At 41.5% G+C, this 16,154-nt stretch overlaps 1 protein-coding gene across 4 annotated transcripts in view; it reads left to right on the plus strand.

Annotated features, from left to right (window-relative positions):
• Positions 1-14,580, plus strand: part of CEP78 (centrosomal protein 78) — a 145,530-nt gene extending 130,950 nt beyond the window's left edge. For all 4 annotated transcript variants that reach the window (XM_075318222.1, XM_075318214.1, XM_075318204.1 and 1 more), the window contains 2 exons: positions 10,404-10,551; positions 13,743-14,580. In XM_075318222.1, coding sequence (XP_075174337.1) covers positions 10,404-10,551; positions 13,743-14,255 — 661 coding nt within the window. In that variant the 3' untranslated portion in view covers positions 14,256-14,580. The remainder of the gene's footprint in view (positions 1-10,403; positions 10,552-13,742) is intronic.
• The last annotated feature ends 1,574 nt before the right edge of the window (positions 14,581-16,154 follow it).

Raw genomic sequence — 16,154 nt, forward strand, 5'->3', positions numbered from 1 at the left:
AAACAGTCATCGGAAAATCTGTCTTCACTGCATACAGATTTTTGTCACTGAAGTAACAGTGAAAGATCAGTCCAGGAGGAGAAAGAAGCAGATTTAAAGGGGTGGTTCACTACTCTGCAATAGTGACCATATCCCTTTCACTATCCCTTTCACTGCTCATCACAGCCCAGTGTCACAGTGCAGCATGTCGCGCGCGCTCTTCTTCACTGCAGAGCACCGTAAGCAGGAGCGATGCTGGGCTGTGATGAGTGGTGAAACTCCACCCACAGTCCAGTCACTAAGGACTGGCCGTGGTAATGTTAGGTCAACTGGAAGTTGACATGACATCACGGAACCCGCGCGGGGGGGGGTGTCACTTGATGGGGATTAGCGGAGCACAGTAGTGCCACTAAGAGGCAGAATTGGCTGATCAAGGTATGTAGAAAAAGCCTTCCCTATCAGTTTTACAGAGACGTGGAAGCTATGGCTAGGTTCACGTTTCCGTTGTTTTGCATCAGTCACATGCGTTGCTTGACGCATGTGACTGATGCGTTGTACAACGGATGACAAAGAACAGAATTCAATGTTGGACTCCGTTGTGTGCGGGGAGCGGAGCGCGAGGGGGGCGGAGCCGAGCGGGGCCTTGGCGCTGAGGACGTCAGTGCCGCGGGGACTGCAGGGCTGGGGACAGGTGAGTGTGTGAGTGTGTGTGTACACATGCGGAGTGCGGGAGGGGGCAGAGCCGAGTGGGGAAGTGTCGGCCTCCCTGCACACGTATCCAGGATAAATATCGGGTAACTAACCAAAGTGCATTGCTTAGTAACCCGATGTGTATCCTGGTTACGTGTGCAGGGAGCCAGAGAGAGCATGCGCAGCAAAATCCTACAGATTGCGCTGCTCAAAAAACGTTACAGGCTGTGTTCCTTCCGCCCCGCGGTCAGTCGTTCCACGACTGAGCAGTTGGGCGGAGGGTGCAACGCAGCATCATCAGTCACAATCCGCCGCTCATACAAGTCTATGGGAACAACGGAATCCGCCAAATGGATTCCGTTGTTTACCAGAGCCGCGGATTGTGACTGATACAATTTAACGGAAGTGTGAACCTAGCCTATTACAGAGTATTGAAACACCTGTATAATGATATATATGACACAGTTGCTTAGTTTCATATATACTATTGATTTCTGTAATAAAAGTTATAACTGTTACTTTTTAAAACTAGTAAAAGGTTATTTTCTTATTTATATACATTAGGTCGCTGCATCTGTTGTTGTTTTTTTGTGGAAAGGAAGACAGATGGGATTTATGTGCCCATTTTATCATACTGGTTTTTTTTCCGAATACAAAACCTCATAGTAACTAATGCATCTATGAAAGAGAGGTAATATTTCACCTAAAAATTAAAAGACAGAACTTGGAAAATGTTGAGGAATTGAAATAGACTTTGGATGACTCCAGTGTGTGTGCTGGAGAGCACTGCCAGGTAAATGCTTGGCTGCACCATCCACAAGAGAAGGCCTACTGTTCCTTTATTGTTTTACATTCCACCTAATTATGGTATTCATTAACTCTGTTGGATAACAAGCCTGGTGGCCTGCTACAGAGCATGCCAGGTCTTCCATGTAATCTGTATAAATGAATGTTTGATGTCTCCAGTGGAAAATGTTGTTAATGCAAGATATCAAGTCCTCAGAACATTGGCAGATAGCCCTAGGATAGAAAAGGCTATGTGCAAACCAGATCAGATATTTCAAATTAAAACTGAATTTCATATGCGGTTTCTGCTTAAATTTATTAGTATACATCCAAAAATTATAATTTTTATTTGTTTGATGTTATTCTGACACTGCTGAGAAATTCTGCAAATTAAATCGACCACTGTAAAGCCAGGTTCACATCACTGTGTTTTCGGTCTGAGAGCGGCCAAATAAAGCTTCGGATTTTACTCAGACCAATGTTAGTCTATGGGGCCATGTCACAAATAAAAAGTGCGGTCCTGCAGCACTGAATGTTACCTTGCGGTATCGCATGTGCGCCAGGAGTGTAGCTCCAACATGAAATGTTTCTCGGATGCGGGGTGCCCATCCACAAACAGAGGATGATTCCAAGTGACTCCCAGAAGGGAAACAGACCGCACTCAGCCGCTGTGCCGAAATCGTTTTATTAGAACATGTGCAGGTTAAAAGGCAGGAGGAGACCTAGGTGCAGGTTCCTTGCAAGGGACGATGACTGTTTCGCCTACAAATTAGGCTTGGACCAGTCGAAGCCTAATTTGTAGGCGAAACGGCCGTCGTCCCTTGCAAGGAACCTGCACCTAGGTCTCCTCCTGCCTTTTAACCTGCACATGTTCTAATAAAACGATTTCGGCACAGCGGCTGAGTGCGGTCTGTTTCCCTTCTTGGAGTCACTATGGGGCCATGTACAATGGTTTTTCCCTGACTACTGCAAGTCATAGTTTGATCCCATTTTCTGATGTTTTCTGATCTTTCTTGGCCATGGAAGTCAGTGAGTGCATGGAAAACATCAGTCAGCAATTGGATGACGTGTGTGCAGTGCGATTTCTACGAACTAACACAATAGAGAAAATGGAGACACTTTTTTTTTTTTGTTATCATCAGAGAGAATCGGATCACATGGAGACATTTTTTTTTTATCATCAGAGAGAATCAGATCACACTTTGCTGACACTGATTGAACTCTGATAAGGTTTTGATCAGTGTCATTTGCAGAGTCGACCCAATTCTCTCAGAATTTACGGTTGTCTGCACCTGCCCCAATTCGCAGCATGTCATTTTATGAGTCAACATCCAATAGGTAGTGTCAGAGATCAAGTCCTCTTCCTTTTGAAGAGGCTATTTGCATATTTTATGCTGCACATGTTACCATGGATTGCAATGCAAAGGGTAAAAATTGCAGCAAATCTGCAGTGGGTTTTATTACTGAAGATTTTATACTGTGGAAATTGCACAGTAGATAGGAGTTGTAGGAACACATCTTAAATGTCAGTTTGAAACATACTTTAGTAAGATACTTGCAGTTTTCCTAGCTTGTATATCTTCATTACTCGTGAAATGTTGTGCACATTTATACATAAATCAAATCACTTGTAGTTGTATCTGTATATACACTGACAAGCAAAACGGTAACAATGTTTTGAAGTGTTGACTTTTAAGGGTGCTTTACACGCTGTGACATCGCTAACGATATATCGTCAGGGTCACGGTATTTGTGCCGCACATTTGGCGTCGTTAGCGACATCGCAGCGTGTAACAGCTAGGAGCGACGATCAACGATCGCAAAAATGGCAAAAATCGTTGATCGTTGACACGTCGCTCCAAATCATAATGTCGTTGGTGTTTCATTCCGCAGGTTGTTCGTCGTTCCTGCGGCACCACACATCGCTGTGTGTGACACCGCAGGAACGACGAACATCCTACCTGCGTCCTTCGGAAAGGAGGAAGGAAGGAGGTGGGCGGCATGTTACGGCCGCTTATCTCCTCCCCTCCTCTTCTATTGGGCGGCCGTTTAGTGACGCCGCTGTGACGCCGAACGCACCTCCCCCTTGAAGGAGGGATTGTTTGGCAGCAACAGCGACGTCGCTGAACAGGTATGTGTGTGTGACGCTGCCGTAGCGATATTGTTCGCTACAGCAGCGATCACCACATGTCGCACGAACGACGGGGGTGGGTGCTATCGCTCGCGACATGGCTAGCAATCGCTAGCGATGTCGCAGCGTGTAAAGCACCCTTTAGACTCCATATCTCACCATCCACTACAGCATGGGTCCCCAATTCCAGTCCTCAAGGGCCGCCAACAGTGCATGTTTTCAGGATTTCCTTAGTATTGCACATGTGATAATTTAATCACCTGGACAGTTGATGATTCCAACACCCATGCAATGCTAAGGAAATCCTGAAAACATGCACTGTTGGCGGCCCTCGAGGACTGGAGTTGGGGAATCCTGCACTACAGTTTTGAGGGTGAGACTACCTTCATTTTATGCACAATTATCTTGGATATCTCATACATAAATTTGACTTGCAGCTATTTAGCATATGATTAATTATGCGGATTCTTGTCATGTCAATGAATTGTTACTGTTTTGCTCCTGGTGTTTGAAAAATCTTTTTATCCTTGTATACTACAAATTACAACCTGTTCTCACATTTGCTAATAGCTAAGTGTGTTATTATGTTGACTCCAAAGCGAAAGGTCACTGGTTTGAATCGAGAAGCAGCCATGAAAAAAATTTCCCTAGAAAAGAGAAACCACATCCTCTAGCTCATCGATTGTGGTCGTGGCAAAAAAAAAAAGAGAAAGAAAGAGAGAGAAAGAGAAAAAAAAAAAAAAGCCGAATCCAGATCGTGCAGCCGGATTCCCGGGTCCGGGTCAGAGCCGGATCGGATGATGAAACGGCAAAGATCCGGATTTTTACAGTTCGGGGTCCGCTCAACACTACCTGGGATCAGATTTTGGGGGACACATGCTTAAATCTGATCGAGAGCATGCCCAGAAGGATTCAGGCAGTGTTGAAAGCCAAAGGAGGATTTACAAAATTTAATAAATGATTAAAAATTTAAATTAAATTTTTTAGGAGAAAAGCAGTAACAATGCAATGATATGACAAGAATGTGCATAACTAATCATATGATAAATATTTGCAAGTCAAATTAATGTATGAGATAGCCAAGATAATTGTCTATAAAATAAAGGTAGTCTCACGTTCACAGCGGGGAGTGTATGGTGAGATATACTGAAAGTCAAACGTTTAAAACACAGAATATTTGGACAGTGACACAAGTTTTGTCATTTTAGCTTTTTACCAAAACATATTAAAGATACAGTTATAGAATCATCATGGGCTTAAAGTGCAGACTCTCCAGTTTAATTTGAGTATTCACATCATAATTGGGTTTATAAGGGTTTATCAGTTACAGCTCTTTAATATGTTGCTGCTCCTTTTTGAAAAAGGCTAGAAATAATTGGCCGATTATCTCAAAAGCCCTATAATGCACTACATGCGCTATTCTTTTGTTAATCTTTCTTCAAAAAAGCAGTAGAGATGAGCAAACCTGATGGTTGGTGTTCAGTTTTTCTGAAAAATACCGACTTTACAAAAAAACAAAAACAAAACAGAGTTCGGAGGCTAACGGATGCTGAGCACTCGCATGCGCATCGCTATACTTAGCCCAGTGCAAGCCTCTTGCAGTGTTTGTATGGCTCGCACTGGGGGTAACAGCGTGTAGTGTACAACCAAGGGGAAAAAAAAAAGCACCCACCCTCCCCTGGAAGTATTCTGCCTATGGGGGGCTGCATGTGGACGGAGACCTGAACTGCCAATCGCTGACTTCCTTTGGCATTTGAGTCATGTTCGAACCCGTGGAGGGTCGGTTTGGCTGCACCCACCGAACCAAACTTCTACAGGTTTGCTTATCTCTATTAAGCAGGTCAATGGTCTGAATCTGATTCCGGTGTGGGATTTGCATTTGGAAACTTTTGCTGTGAACTTAGATCATGAGGTTAAAGGAGCTCTCAATTTAAGAGAAACAGCCTAAGGCTATGTGCGCACAGTGCGTTTTTCGCGGCGTTTTTGCAAGATTTTCGGGTGCGTTTTTGGCCTCAAAACTGCATGACTTTGCTTCCCCAGCAAAGTCTGAGTTTTCATTTTTGCTGTCTACACAACTTTTTTTTTTTAAGCTGCGTTTTTGAGCTTGAAACAAAAAATGGACATGTCAATTCTTTCCTGCGTTTTTCTGCGTTTTCCGCCCATGCAATGCATTGGAAAAACGCAGCAAAACGCAGAGATCAAAAACGCAGCAAAATGCAGCAAAAAACGCGGTAAAAACGCATGCGGTTTTTGATGCGTTTTTTCGATGCGGGTGCGTTTTTTGTGCGTTTTTATCGGCCAAAAACGCAGCGTCAAAAAAACGAAGCGTGCGCACATAGCCTAACTGTGGTCTATGTGTGCATGCTGCTTTTTTCATTTTACCATGTTTTTAGGTGCAGTTTTGGTCCCAAAACTGCATGCATTTCCTTCCCCAACAAAGTCTATGAGATTTCATTTTTGCTGTTCGCACGTTGCAGCTTTTTTTTTTTCTTTTTTTTTCTTACCACAAAGATGCAGTATGTCAATTCTTTCTGCGTTTTTGAGCCCTTCTAGTCAATAGATTTGACTTAAAAATGCACTGGGCAAAAACGCTGTGAAAAAAACGCAGTGAAATGCATGCCAATGGAGCGTTTTTTGGGACAAAAAAAACCTAACCTTTCTGCTATCTCTCTGATGAGATGCAGAAGTGGCCAAATGAACAGTTTGGGCTTGAGAACTCAAAAAGGCCTGGACTTCCACAGAAGACAACAGTGGAGAAGACTTCATGAAGGCAAATACAGAGTGTTCATCACCAGGAGAAAACCTTTAATCAGCCTTAAAAATAGATAGGCCAGATTGAACTTTGCTGAAAATAACATCTGAAGAAGCCAGCCCAGGTCTGGAAAAGCATTCTTTGGACAGATGAACCAAAGATCAACTTGTACCAGAATGATGGGGAAAAAGAAAGTATAGAGAAAGCTTGGAATGGCTCATGATCCAAAGCACACCACATTTTCTGTAAAACATGGTGGAGGCAGTGTGATGGCATGGCTTCCAATGGCACTGGGTCACTAGTGTTTATTGATGATATGACTGAAGCAGCCAGATGAATTCTGAAGGTGTGCAGGGTTATTCTTTCTGCTCAAATGCCACCAAAATCAGCAAGGTTGTTTGGGCGGCGCTACACAGTACAGATGGACAATTCTTATGCCAGCGCATGGCACCTGAAAGGGGGACCAATTTTTATTAAGAGGCATATGCTTATGTCGGCAGGCTTTACATCAAGACTGGCATGCAAAATGTCATTCTTGATGAATTGCGCCTATGTGTTGAAGTGTAATTGTACTGTAGTGCATTGTTTTGTACTTTGCTTGTGGGCCCTTAAATTCTCAGTGGGAACCAGGTACTGAGATAATCACTGATGGCTAAAAAGACTGCTTATTGCAGCTCATGAGGTAGAAGACCTCACCTCCTGCCTGATCTGTATAAAGGCCCAATAGAAAGTCCATACTCCGCTTAGGCATTAGCTGTGCGCTTCCGCCTCCTGAGCAGCATCATTCTGAGTAGTGTTTTCAGTGAGCAGTAGGAGTGCTAGAACCCTGTTCCAAAAAAGTGTAAGGAATTAAAAAAAATAAAAAATGGAACAAAGTTTACTTACACTTTAAAGTGAATGTTAACGGGAATCTGTTAGCAGGAATTCATCCTCAAAACTATTGGACATGTTGTTTTTTCAAAGACAAGGCCTGCAATACCTTTCACATGGCTAGTCTGTTCTCACATTACTGAAAAATCAGTGTTTCAATTGATGTGCAAATGAGACTGAAAAGCTATTTTTGGATCTGAAGCCTTTGTCACTCCAGCTGTATTCAGCACTAGGGCTGAGCGGACTGAAAAAGACCGGATCCACTAGGTTTCAACGTTGCCCGGGTGCCGGATCTGGGCCAGAGATTCTGGGTGTTTGACCGGATCCGGCACTCGAGAAAATAAAAAAAATAAAGGAAAAATAAAGAAAATATGAATGAAACAAGAGCTTCATACTTACCCAGGCTCCGGCCAGCTGTACGCTGCTCTCACACTGCTTTACGCTGCTCCTGCTGCTTCCCTGTGCCACTCATTTCATATGCACGGCTTTCCCCGCCCACCGGCCGGCCTGGCGCCTGTGATTGGTTGCAGTCAGCTGACACGCTGCCACTCAGGGTGGGGGTGCATCTAACTGTAAACAATTACACACCCCAGTGGGCGGGGAAAGCAGTGAATATTCAATGAGGGTTAATTGTCGTCTCCAGAGGGGAAAGCGTGACCTGTAAGTAGCTTGCCGCCATGACGGAGATTCAGTGAGTACACCGCGTGCGTTCCTACCCCCATAACCCTTCTACCAACAATTGTTAAAAATTCAGCAGGGACCCGCCAGTCCCGGTATTCTGTGAGTTTGACCAGCTCTATTCAGCACCTATTTCTGCCTCATTTGTTTTGACTAGTAGCATCTATGCTGTCTAGCTTGAAGAAAAGAAGCCGCCAGTTAAGCAGCAGGAGGTGGTGGTGCTGGGCAGGAAAAAGAGCAGTGACAGAGGCTTTAGATCTACAAATAGTTCTTCAGCCTCATTTGCATATCAATTTAAACATTCTTTAATGGAGGAAGGGACTAGCCATGTAAAACTGTTGCTGAACTTTGTTTTAAAAATAGTCTGTTCACAGATCCCCTTAAGGCTCTCATACACATAATATAGCTGTCTAACGATTGATCATTCAGCTGACAACTCTCTCTGCTGACTCCTTTATATACAGGAATGCCCAGCGCTCCTGTTTTCTCTTTGAGAGAACCACTGCCAGTGGAGTCTGGCAATGTCTTATCTCAGCACAGATGAAAAGAATTGGCTTCTGAAATTCTGTAGGCTGGATCCTACAATCTTCTGACATCATCTGTCAAGAGAGTTGAGAGGTAACCTTAGGGTGGCTTTACACACTGCAACATCGCAAACGACATCGCTGTAACGTCACCGGTTTTGTGACGTTATAGCGACCTCCCCAGCGACATTGCAGTGTGTGAAACGCATCAGCGACCTGGCCCCTGCTGTGAAGTTGTGATCACTACAAATCGTTCAGGACCATTCTTTGGTCCTTTGTTTCCCGCTGTGCAGCAAAGTTTTAGTGTGTAAAGGGGACTTTACAGCGACTTCGTTAGCGACTTCCCTTTCAAAACCCTGCTTTACAACGTCCCCAATGACTAGCTAGGTCGTTCTGCAGGTCCGGATCGCTGTTGCGTCGTTGGCCAGGTTTGCCTGTTTGACAGCTCACCAGAGACTTTGTAGCGATCCCGGCCAGGTTGGGATCGCTGGTGGGATCGCTAGAAAGTCAGTGTGTAAAGGGGCCTTTACACATTAGGCTGTTGGCCAATGTTGCCAATATCAGTGGATCCAACCGACTTTAGTCTAATGTGCATAGAGGCCGCCTTTAGCCTGTCCTTTTAGTTTGATTATCCTTAGTCTAATGGAAATGTTTTGTCTATTTTTTTTTCCCTCGTAACATTCAGTCAGTGAGCAGCAAATTGCTAGATTTTCTATTAATGTTAATGATTATTTGATATAATCTACTGCATATAGCACATTTGTGAGCATACCATTCTAGTACTATGCTATGCTTTATAATTTCTTATGTGAATAAATATAAACCATGATGTAACCATTTCAAGATTAGGCCCAAATCTTCATGTGAGAGAGTTTGTTGTTTTGTTTTGTTTTTTTTTACAAGTCAGAGCATTCGTAGTGCAAAAAAACATATTTACATACTACCTAGATTGTGGCCATTATGTGTATGAAAAGTTGTGCTAAAAAGTCTACATACCCTGGCAGATTTTTTGCTTTCTTGGCCCTTTTTTTTTTTGTTTAAGAGAATATCAATGATAACACAAAATCTACCCCCGTGCTTTACAGTAGGAATGGTGTTCCTTTCATCATAGGCCTTGTTGACACCTCTCGAAATGTAACGTTTATGGTTGTGGCCAAAAAGTTTGATTTTGGTCTCATCACTCTAAACGACCTTGTTCCAAAAGTTTAGAGGGTTGTCTCTGTGCTGTTTGACGTATTGTAGGTGAGATACTTTGTGGCATTTGCGCAGTAATGGCTATCTTCTGGTGACTTGACCATGCAGCCCATTTTTCTTCAAGTGCCTCCTTATTGTACATCTTGAAACTCACTCAGCTTTTATGCACACATACTGATTACAAGGAAACAGGTTACAGGTGAGGATGTTACCTTTATTAACCATTGAAACCCATTTGTGTCAACCTCTGTGCATGTTATCATACACCAGGGTATGTTAACTTTTTTGATCAGGGTCATTTGGATGTTTTTGGTTGTCATTATGATTTAAAAAGAGAAAACACAGTAATTTGACAATAAATAGCTTCACCCAACTACTAGCCATTGGTGGGAAAAAAAGATTTTGTGTTATTTATTCATTCATTCATTCATTCATTCATTCATTCATATTCTCTGAAAAAAGGCCAAGAAACCAAAAAATCTGCCGGGGTATGTAAACTTTTCCGCATAACTGTGTGGGAGCATCAAAGTATTAGGTGACCTGAATCCACGGAGCGGTCTCTATAAAAACACTACACATGACATAAATCAGAAAGGGCATGTTATCCTCAATATCACTACTTGTCTTCAAAAGATCACATCTCATCTAATAAATGTATGTGGAAAATAGGACCTTTTCAATTTTATTTTTTTTTACAGTGTCTCTTTTTTTGCATGGTATATACAGTTTGAATTTTGATTGTAATGCAGCTCAATATTTGCATCTACTAATGTTAACCAATGAGATGTTCTGTTTTAAGGTTGGGGCAGCTTGCAAGCATGGCTGGCATTGATCGGTCAGACTTTGCCATACCAGGAGATCCTCAGTTGTCTTCAACCATTGGAAGAGCTCCACAACCTTCATCTGAGGAGTTCCATAACGTACAAAGAACCTACTTTGTTGACCAGGTAATTATCCACTGCAGAGAATCAGGTTGTCATTATTTTTGCACTAGTTATCATATTCAGCTGATTTCAATGTGCAGATCCATTCGATGTGTAGCAGGCACTACCGAATACTGCAGAATAGAATTTCGCTAGCTGTGCTTTCCTTTAAAACCCACATACGGTTAAAGGTGCAGGGTGACTTTCACCAATCTGATATTGATAATCTTTCACAAGGATATGTTGTCAGTATATTATGAGTGGCAGATAGCTGGATCATATAATAGACATCATAGAATATAGAGATCTAAAATATAACTTTAGAATCATAAAAAGTGAACCAAGTGTTCACTAGTATAAAACGTGAAGATAAAAGAAGATTGGCTTGGTTATCAGGCTCAATAATACCAATACTCCATAAAGGGCACACAAAAATTCCCAGAATATATACCCACCTTAAACAGAGGTAGGGCAAATTCCAAAGCCACCCCCTTGATGCAGGCCCTCTACACACACAGGGGGTTGGGGATACCTGGAATGGAATAATCAGAGCTCCGCCTGGAACTACAAACCACAGTTTTTAAATCCCAATAAAAGGGAATGGTCTTACCGGGTCCAAAGGCAGGCTTTCAGGGCTTTTATAGGTTCAGGCTTGTAAATGTGGCTGTGAACCAGCCCATTAAATCCCAAAGTCAGCCTTATAATAAACCTCATGAATATATCAGGCAGGTGAAACACATACTCCCGACGCGTTTCATTAGAGACATTCTTCAGGGGAGTCCAAATATGTTCATTCTTTACTACCAATGGTAGCCGCTCATGGCAGTATATATCAACAATTGCCCAGATAGACATGCACGTCTATGTTCAACAGGACGGTAATCAAAAGTGCCGTGTGGATTCCAGGCGGAGCTCTGATTATTCCATTCCATGTATCCCCAACCCCCTGTGTGTGTAGAGGGCCTGCATCAAGGGGGTAGCTTTGGAATTTGCCCTACCTCTGTTTAAGGTGGATATATAGTTTAGGAATTTTTGTGTGCCCTTTATAGAGTATTGGTATTATTGAGCCTGATAACAAAGCCCATCTTCTTTTATCTTCACGTTTTATACTAGTGAACACTTGGTTCACTTTTTATGATTCTAGAATAAAAGTTATATTTTAGGTTTCTATATTCTATGATGTCTATTATATGATCCAGCTATCTGCCACTGTGAATACTTTGGATCTATCTGGTGTTTTGCTATTTCTGCAGTATATTATGAGCAAACATTCCTTTTAATGTTTGCTGTTAAATGAAACCCGGCTAGATTTTTGAATGTTAATGTATGAACTGCATGGCTTATTTGTCATTTGGATTTTGTAACTACAGTATATCACAGATATATCTGGTTTTGGTCACTTCTTTTTCAATGAAGTGCATGTCCAAATAATCAATTATAGGCAAATGCAGCTGTGTTGTTTTTGGACATATGCTGCCAACCCATTAGCACGTCCCATTAGAGGCAATGAGCATATTCAATTTCACGGCCCCTGGACCAAGCACCATAAATGTGAATACCCTCTAAATAAAGCTGAGAGTCTGCACTTTATGCCCATATTGATTATATAACTGTCTCTTGAGTATGTTTTTGTAAAAAGCTAAAATGCCCTAACTTTTTTCACTGTCCGTATATATCTGGACTGAACTGTATAGAAACTACACACATTGATAATTAATTTATTTTTCTATTCTGTTGCATAAATTTCTTTATACTTGCTATTTGTTATAAAGCTATATGTTGGTGGACAGGTTGTTCACTATAGGAAATATATAAGGTGTACTTTTAAAAGTGTATGATACCTGCATTTTCCAGATTGTTACCTTTTTATAACATTTTCAGTGTAAAACCAGACATTTGCTTCCTAAAAAAGCAGTATGTATGGACTCTGCATAAAGGGAACTTGTCATCAGGATACAAGACCCCTAACTAAAGACATGTGTAAATGACTTTTTAATGATTATTAAATCAATACATTCATTGCTTGTGGTATTTTGTTTGGACATTATAGAGAAATCTTTGCAGTTTTACTAGCAAGTGTAGGAGTCAGACACTGAACTTCCAGTTATCCTGCCTCTTTGTATATTTCCCAGCTCTCCAGCCAGCCATTATCTCTGTGACCTGCCTCCCTTGCTCGAAATACTGCTAAGCCTTTTATGTTACCTGCATTGTCTCACTAGAGCGCATGACAGATCAGTATTCCGGCTCTCTAAATACCATTAGGTATATACTGCGCATGCGCCGCTCCCCTTTGATGAGATATATTTGCCATTTAAACCTTCAAGGCTGCATTTTTCTAGGATTTGCAAATTAAATAATACAAGCAAGATATGTATTTAATAAGCATTAAAGGGCCTTTATACACATGCCTTTACTTAGGGGTCTAATATACTGTTGATTGGTTACCTTTAAAGGGAACCTGTCACCAGATTTGGGGCTATAAGCTGCGGCCACCACCAGTGGGCTCTTGTATACAGCATTCTAACATAAGAGCCCAGGCCGCTGTGTAGAATGTAAAAAAACACTTTATAATGCTCACCTAGGAGGTCGCTCCGGTGCAGACTGGTCGAATGCGTGTCTCCGGGACCGGCCCCTCCTCTTTCGGCCATTTTTGTCCTCCCTTCCTCTGAAGCCGGCATGCATTACGCTTCCTACGTCATGCACACAGGCAGATACTGAGGACCTGCGCAGGCGCACTACAATTCTTTGTTCTGCCCTGAGCAGGGCAGATCAAAGTGCGCTTGCGCAGGACCTCTGTGCCGGCGAGTGTGGATGACGAAGGACACGTCATGAACGCCAACTTCAGGAAAAGGAACACCAAGAGGGCTGAAAGAGGAGGCGCCACCCTCCCGGAGAACGGCGCCACCTATGTGACCAGTCTGCACCGGAGCGACTAGCTAGTACTGGTTAGTACTCCTGTGAAAAACTGATGTCTAAGCAAGCGAGTAAAAGTGTAAAGTGCTTATAATATCATTAATAATGAGGGAAGTCAATGGATTTGTTAATCACATGCAGTTGAGAAAAGTATTATAATTATCTCTGCTTTCACGTCCATATTTTTCTAAGTGACAGGTCTTTTAAAAATAAATAACTGATGCAAAATACTAAGCAGACAATGTGTAAAATACATAAGATTGTTTTGCTGTATTTTATGTTTGAATTTGTGTTCTTTTTAGGCTGACCTCCGAAATAAAGAAATTGATTCATTAGAGAGATCATATTCAGTGGATGCAACAGCTACCAATCCACCTTGTGCATCTGCTAAAATTCATGCCACCAGTGAGAAGAACAAGGAAGACGTAGAAATGAGTTTTGATGTTTCTACAAAGAATGTAGAGGTATTCAGGAACAGCAGGATTGCGTCTGAACAGCAAAGTACCAAAGATGCAGACGTATCAAAAAAATCCAACCTGTCTGACTATAAAACGACTGATAGTGATAGCTTGGCATCAGATTCTAGCAAAAGTAGAAAAAGTCATGCCAGTAGTAGTTCTAAGGAACCCGCTCACAATAAGCATCAAAAACACTCATCAAAAAAAAGCCTCTCAAAAGGGACAAGCAAAGAACATCCTGATGACTTAGAAAAACAAAGTAGTTACAAAACTTCAATTTTTTCTGATGCTAGCAGAGAATCAGAAATCCCAGAAAACTTTAACTCTGTAGGGAGCAAACAGAATGGGTCAAACTAGAGCGCTCAGATCTAGCAAGATGCTGAGCTAAAAAAAATGTAACGCTACTGTGGAGCTTCTGAGACTTATACATCATTAACTGCATAGCTACCAATGTAATATGACGGGAACTTAAAATTCTCACATTTCTCTTTGCAAACGTTATGCAGTATAAAACTGTAAATGGAAGGGCTTACAGTAAAAGCAAACCGACTAAACAATTTTTTATCATTTGCTGTGAGAATATTTACATTACAAATTTGGGTGATATTGTAAAAAAAATTTTTTTGCTTGTATTTATTATTTTTTTATGAAACATTTTTGTAATTAACTACAGAAAAATAAAGCCGCCTTTATGATTTTGTATTTGTTTGTTTCTTTACTGGATGTCCTGAAAAGTAAACGTTTCATTAAGATTTCCCTACTTAACTAACGCCATTTTAATAAAGTACTTGTATATGAATGTACAGTATGTATGTACATATGTATATGTATGGACATATATACACTACAGTTCAAAAGTTTGGGGTCACCCAAACAATTGTCTTTTCCATGAAAAATCATACTTTTATTTATCAAATGAGTTGCATAATGAATAGAAAATATAGTCCAGACATTGACTAGGTCAGAAATAATGATTTTTTACTTGAAATAATAATTTTCTCTTTCAAACTTTGCTTTCGTCACAGAATGCTCCTTTGCAGCAATTCCAGCTTTGCAGACCTTTGGCATTCTAGCTGTTAACTTGCAGAGGTAATCTGGAAATATTTCACCCCATGCTTCCAGAAGTCTCTCCCACAAGTTGGATTGGCTTGATAGGCACTTTTTACATACCATACGGTCAAGCTGCTCCCACAACAGCTCAATAGGGTTGAGATCTGGTGACTGGGCTGGCCACTCCATTACAGATAGAATACCAGCTGCCTGCTTTTTCCCTAAATAGTTCATGCATAATATTGAGGTGTGCTTTGGTCATTGTCCTGTTGTAGGATGAAATTGGCTCCAATCAAGCGCTGTCCGCAGGGTACGGCATGGCGTTGCAAAATGGAGCAATAACCTTCCTTATTCAAAATCCCTTTTACCTTGTACAAATCTCCTACTTTACCAGCACCAAAGCAACCCCAGACCATCACATTACCTCCACCCACCATGCTTGACAGATGGCGTCAGGCACTCTTCCAGCATCTTTTCAGTTGTTCTGCATCTCACAAGTGTGAGTCGCCTCTTCACTGTAGACATTGACACTGGCGTTTTGCTGGTACTATTTAATGAAGCTGCCAGTTGAGGACCTGTGAGGTGTCCATCTCTCAAACTAGAGACTCTTGTAGTACTAGATTACTTGACTTGTTGCTCAGTTGTGCAGTTGTTTCGGTGCATTTTTTGGCTGCGTTTTGCTGCGTTTTTGATCATTGCATTTTTCTGCGTTTTTTCCAATGTATTGCATGGGTAAAAATCGCAGTGAAACACAGGAAAGAATTGACATGTCCACTTTTTTTTTATTTATTTTTTTTAGCTCAAAAACGCAGCTAAAAAAAAAAGCTGTGCGGACAGCAAAAATGAAGTCATAGACTTTGCGGGGGAAGCAAAGTCATGCAGTTTTGAGCCCAAAAACGCACTCGAAAAACACGGAAAAACGCTCAGTGCGCACATAACCTTACCCCCTCCTTCTATATAGCAGTTGCTACTGATAAGATTCTATCTCCTATCTTGGTAATGGGGAAGTCTGTCTACACTGAATACAGATTTCACTTAGATTTTAAAGTTGGGAATTTCAAAAACAAATACTCAGTCTTGTCAGTGAGAAACATTTCTCTAATATATATCACACATTTCCTTACTTTCATGTGTACTATTGATTTATGAAATAAAATTAAAATTATTTTTATTGTTTAATAATGGAAGTAAACAGCCATTCTGACA

The sequence above is a fragment of the Anomaloglossus baeobatrachus genome, chromosome 1 (assembly GCF_048569485.1).
Source record: "Anomaloglossus baeobatrachus isolate aAnoBae1 chromosome 1, aAnoBae1.hap1, whole genome shotgun sequence".
Lineage (NCBI taxonomy): Eukaryota > Metazoa > Chordata > Amphibia > Anura > Aromobatidae > Anomaloglossus > Anomaloglossus baeobatrachus.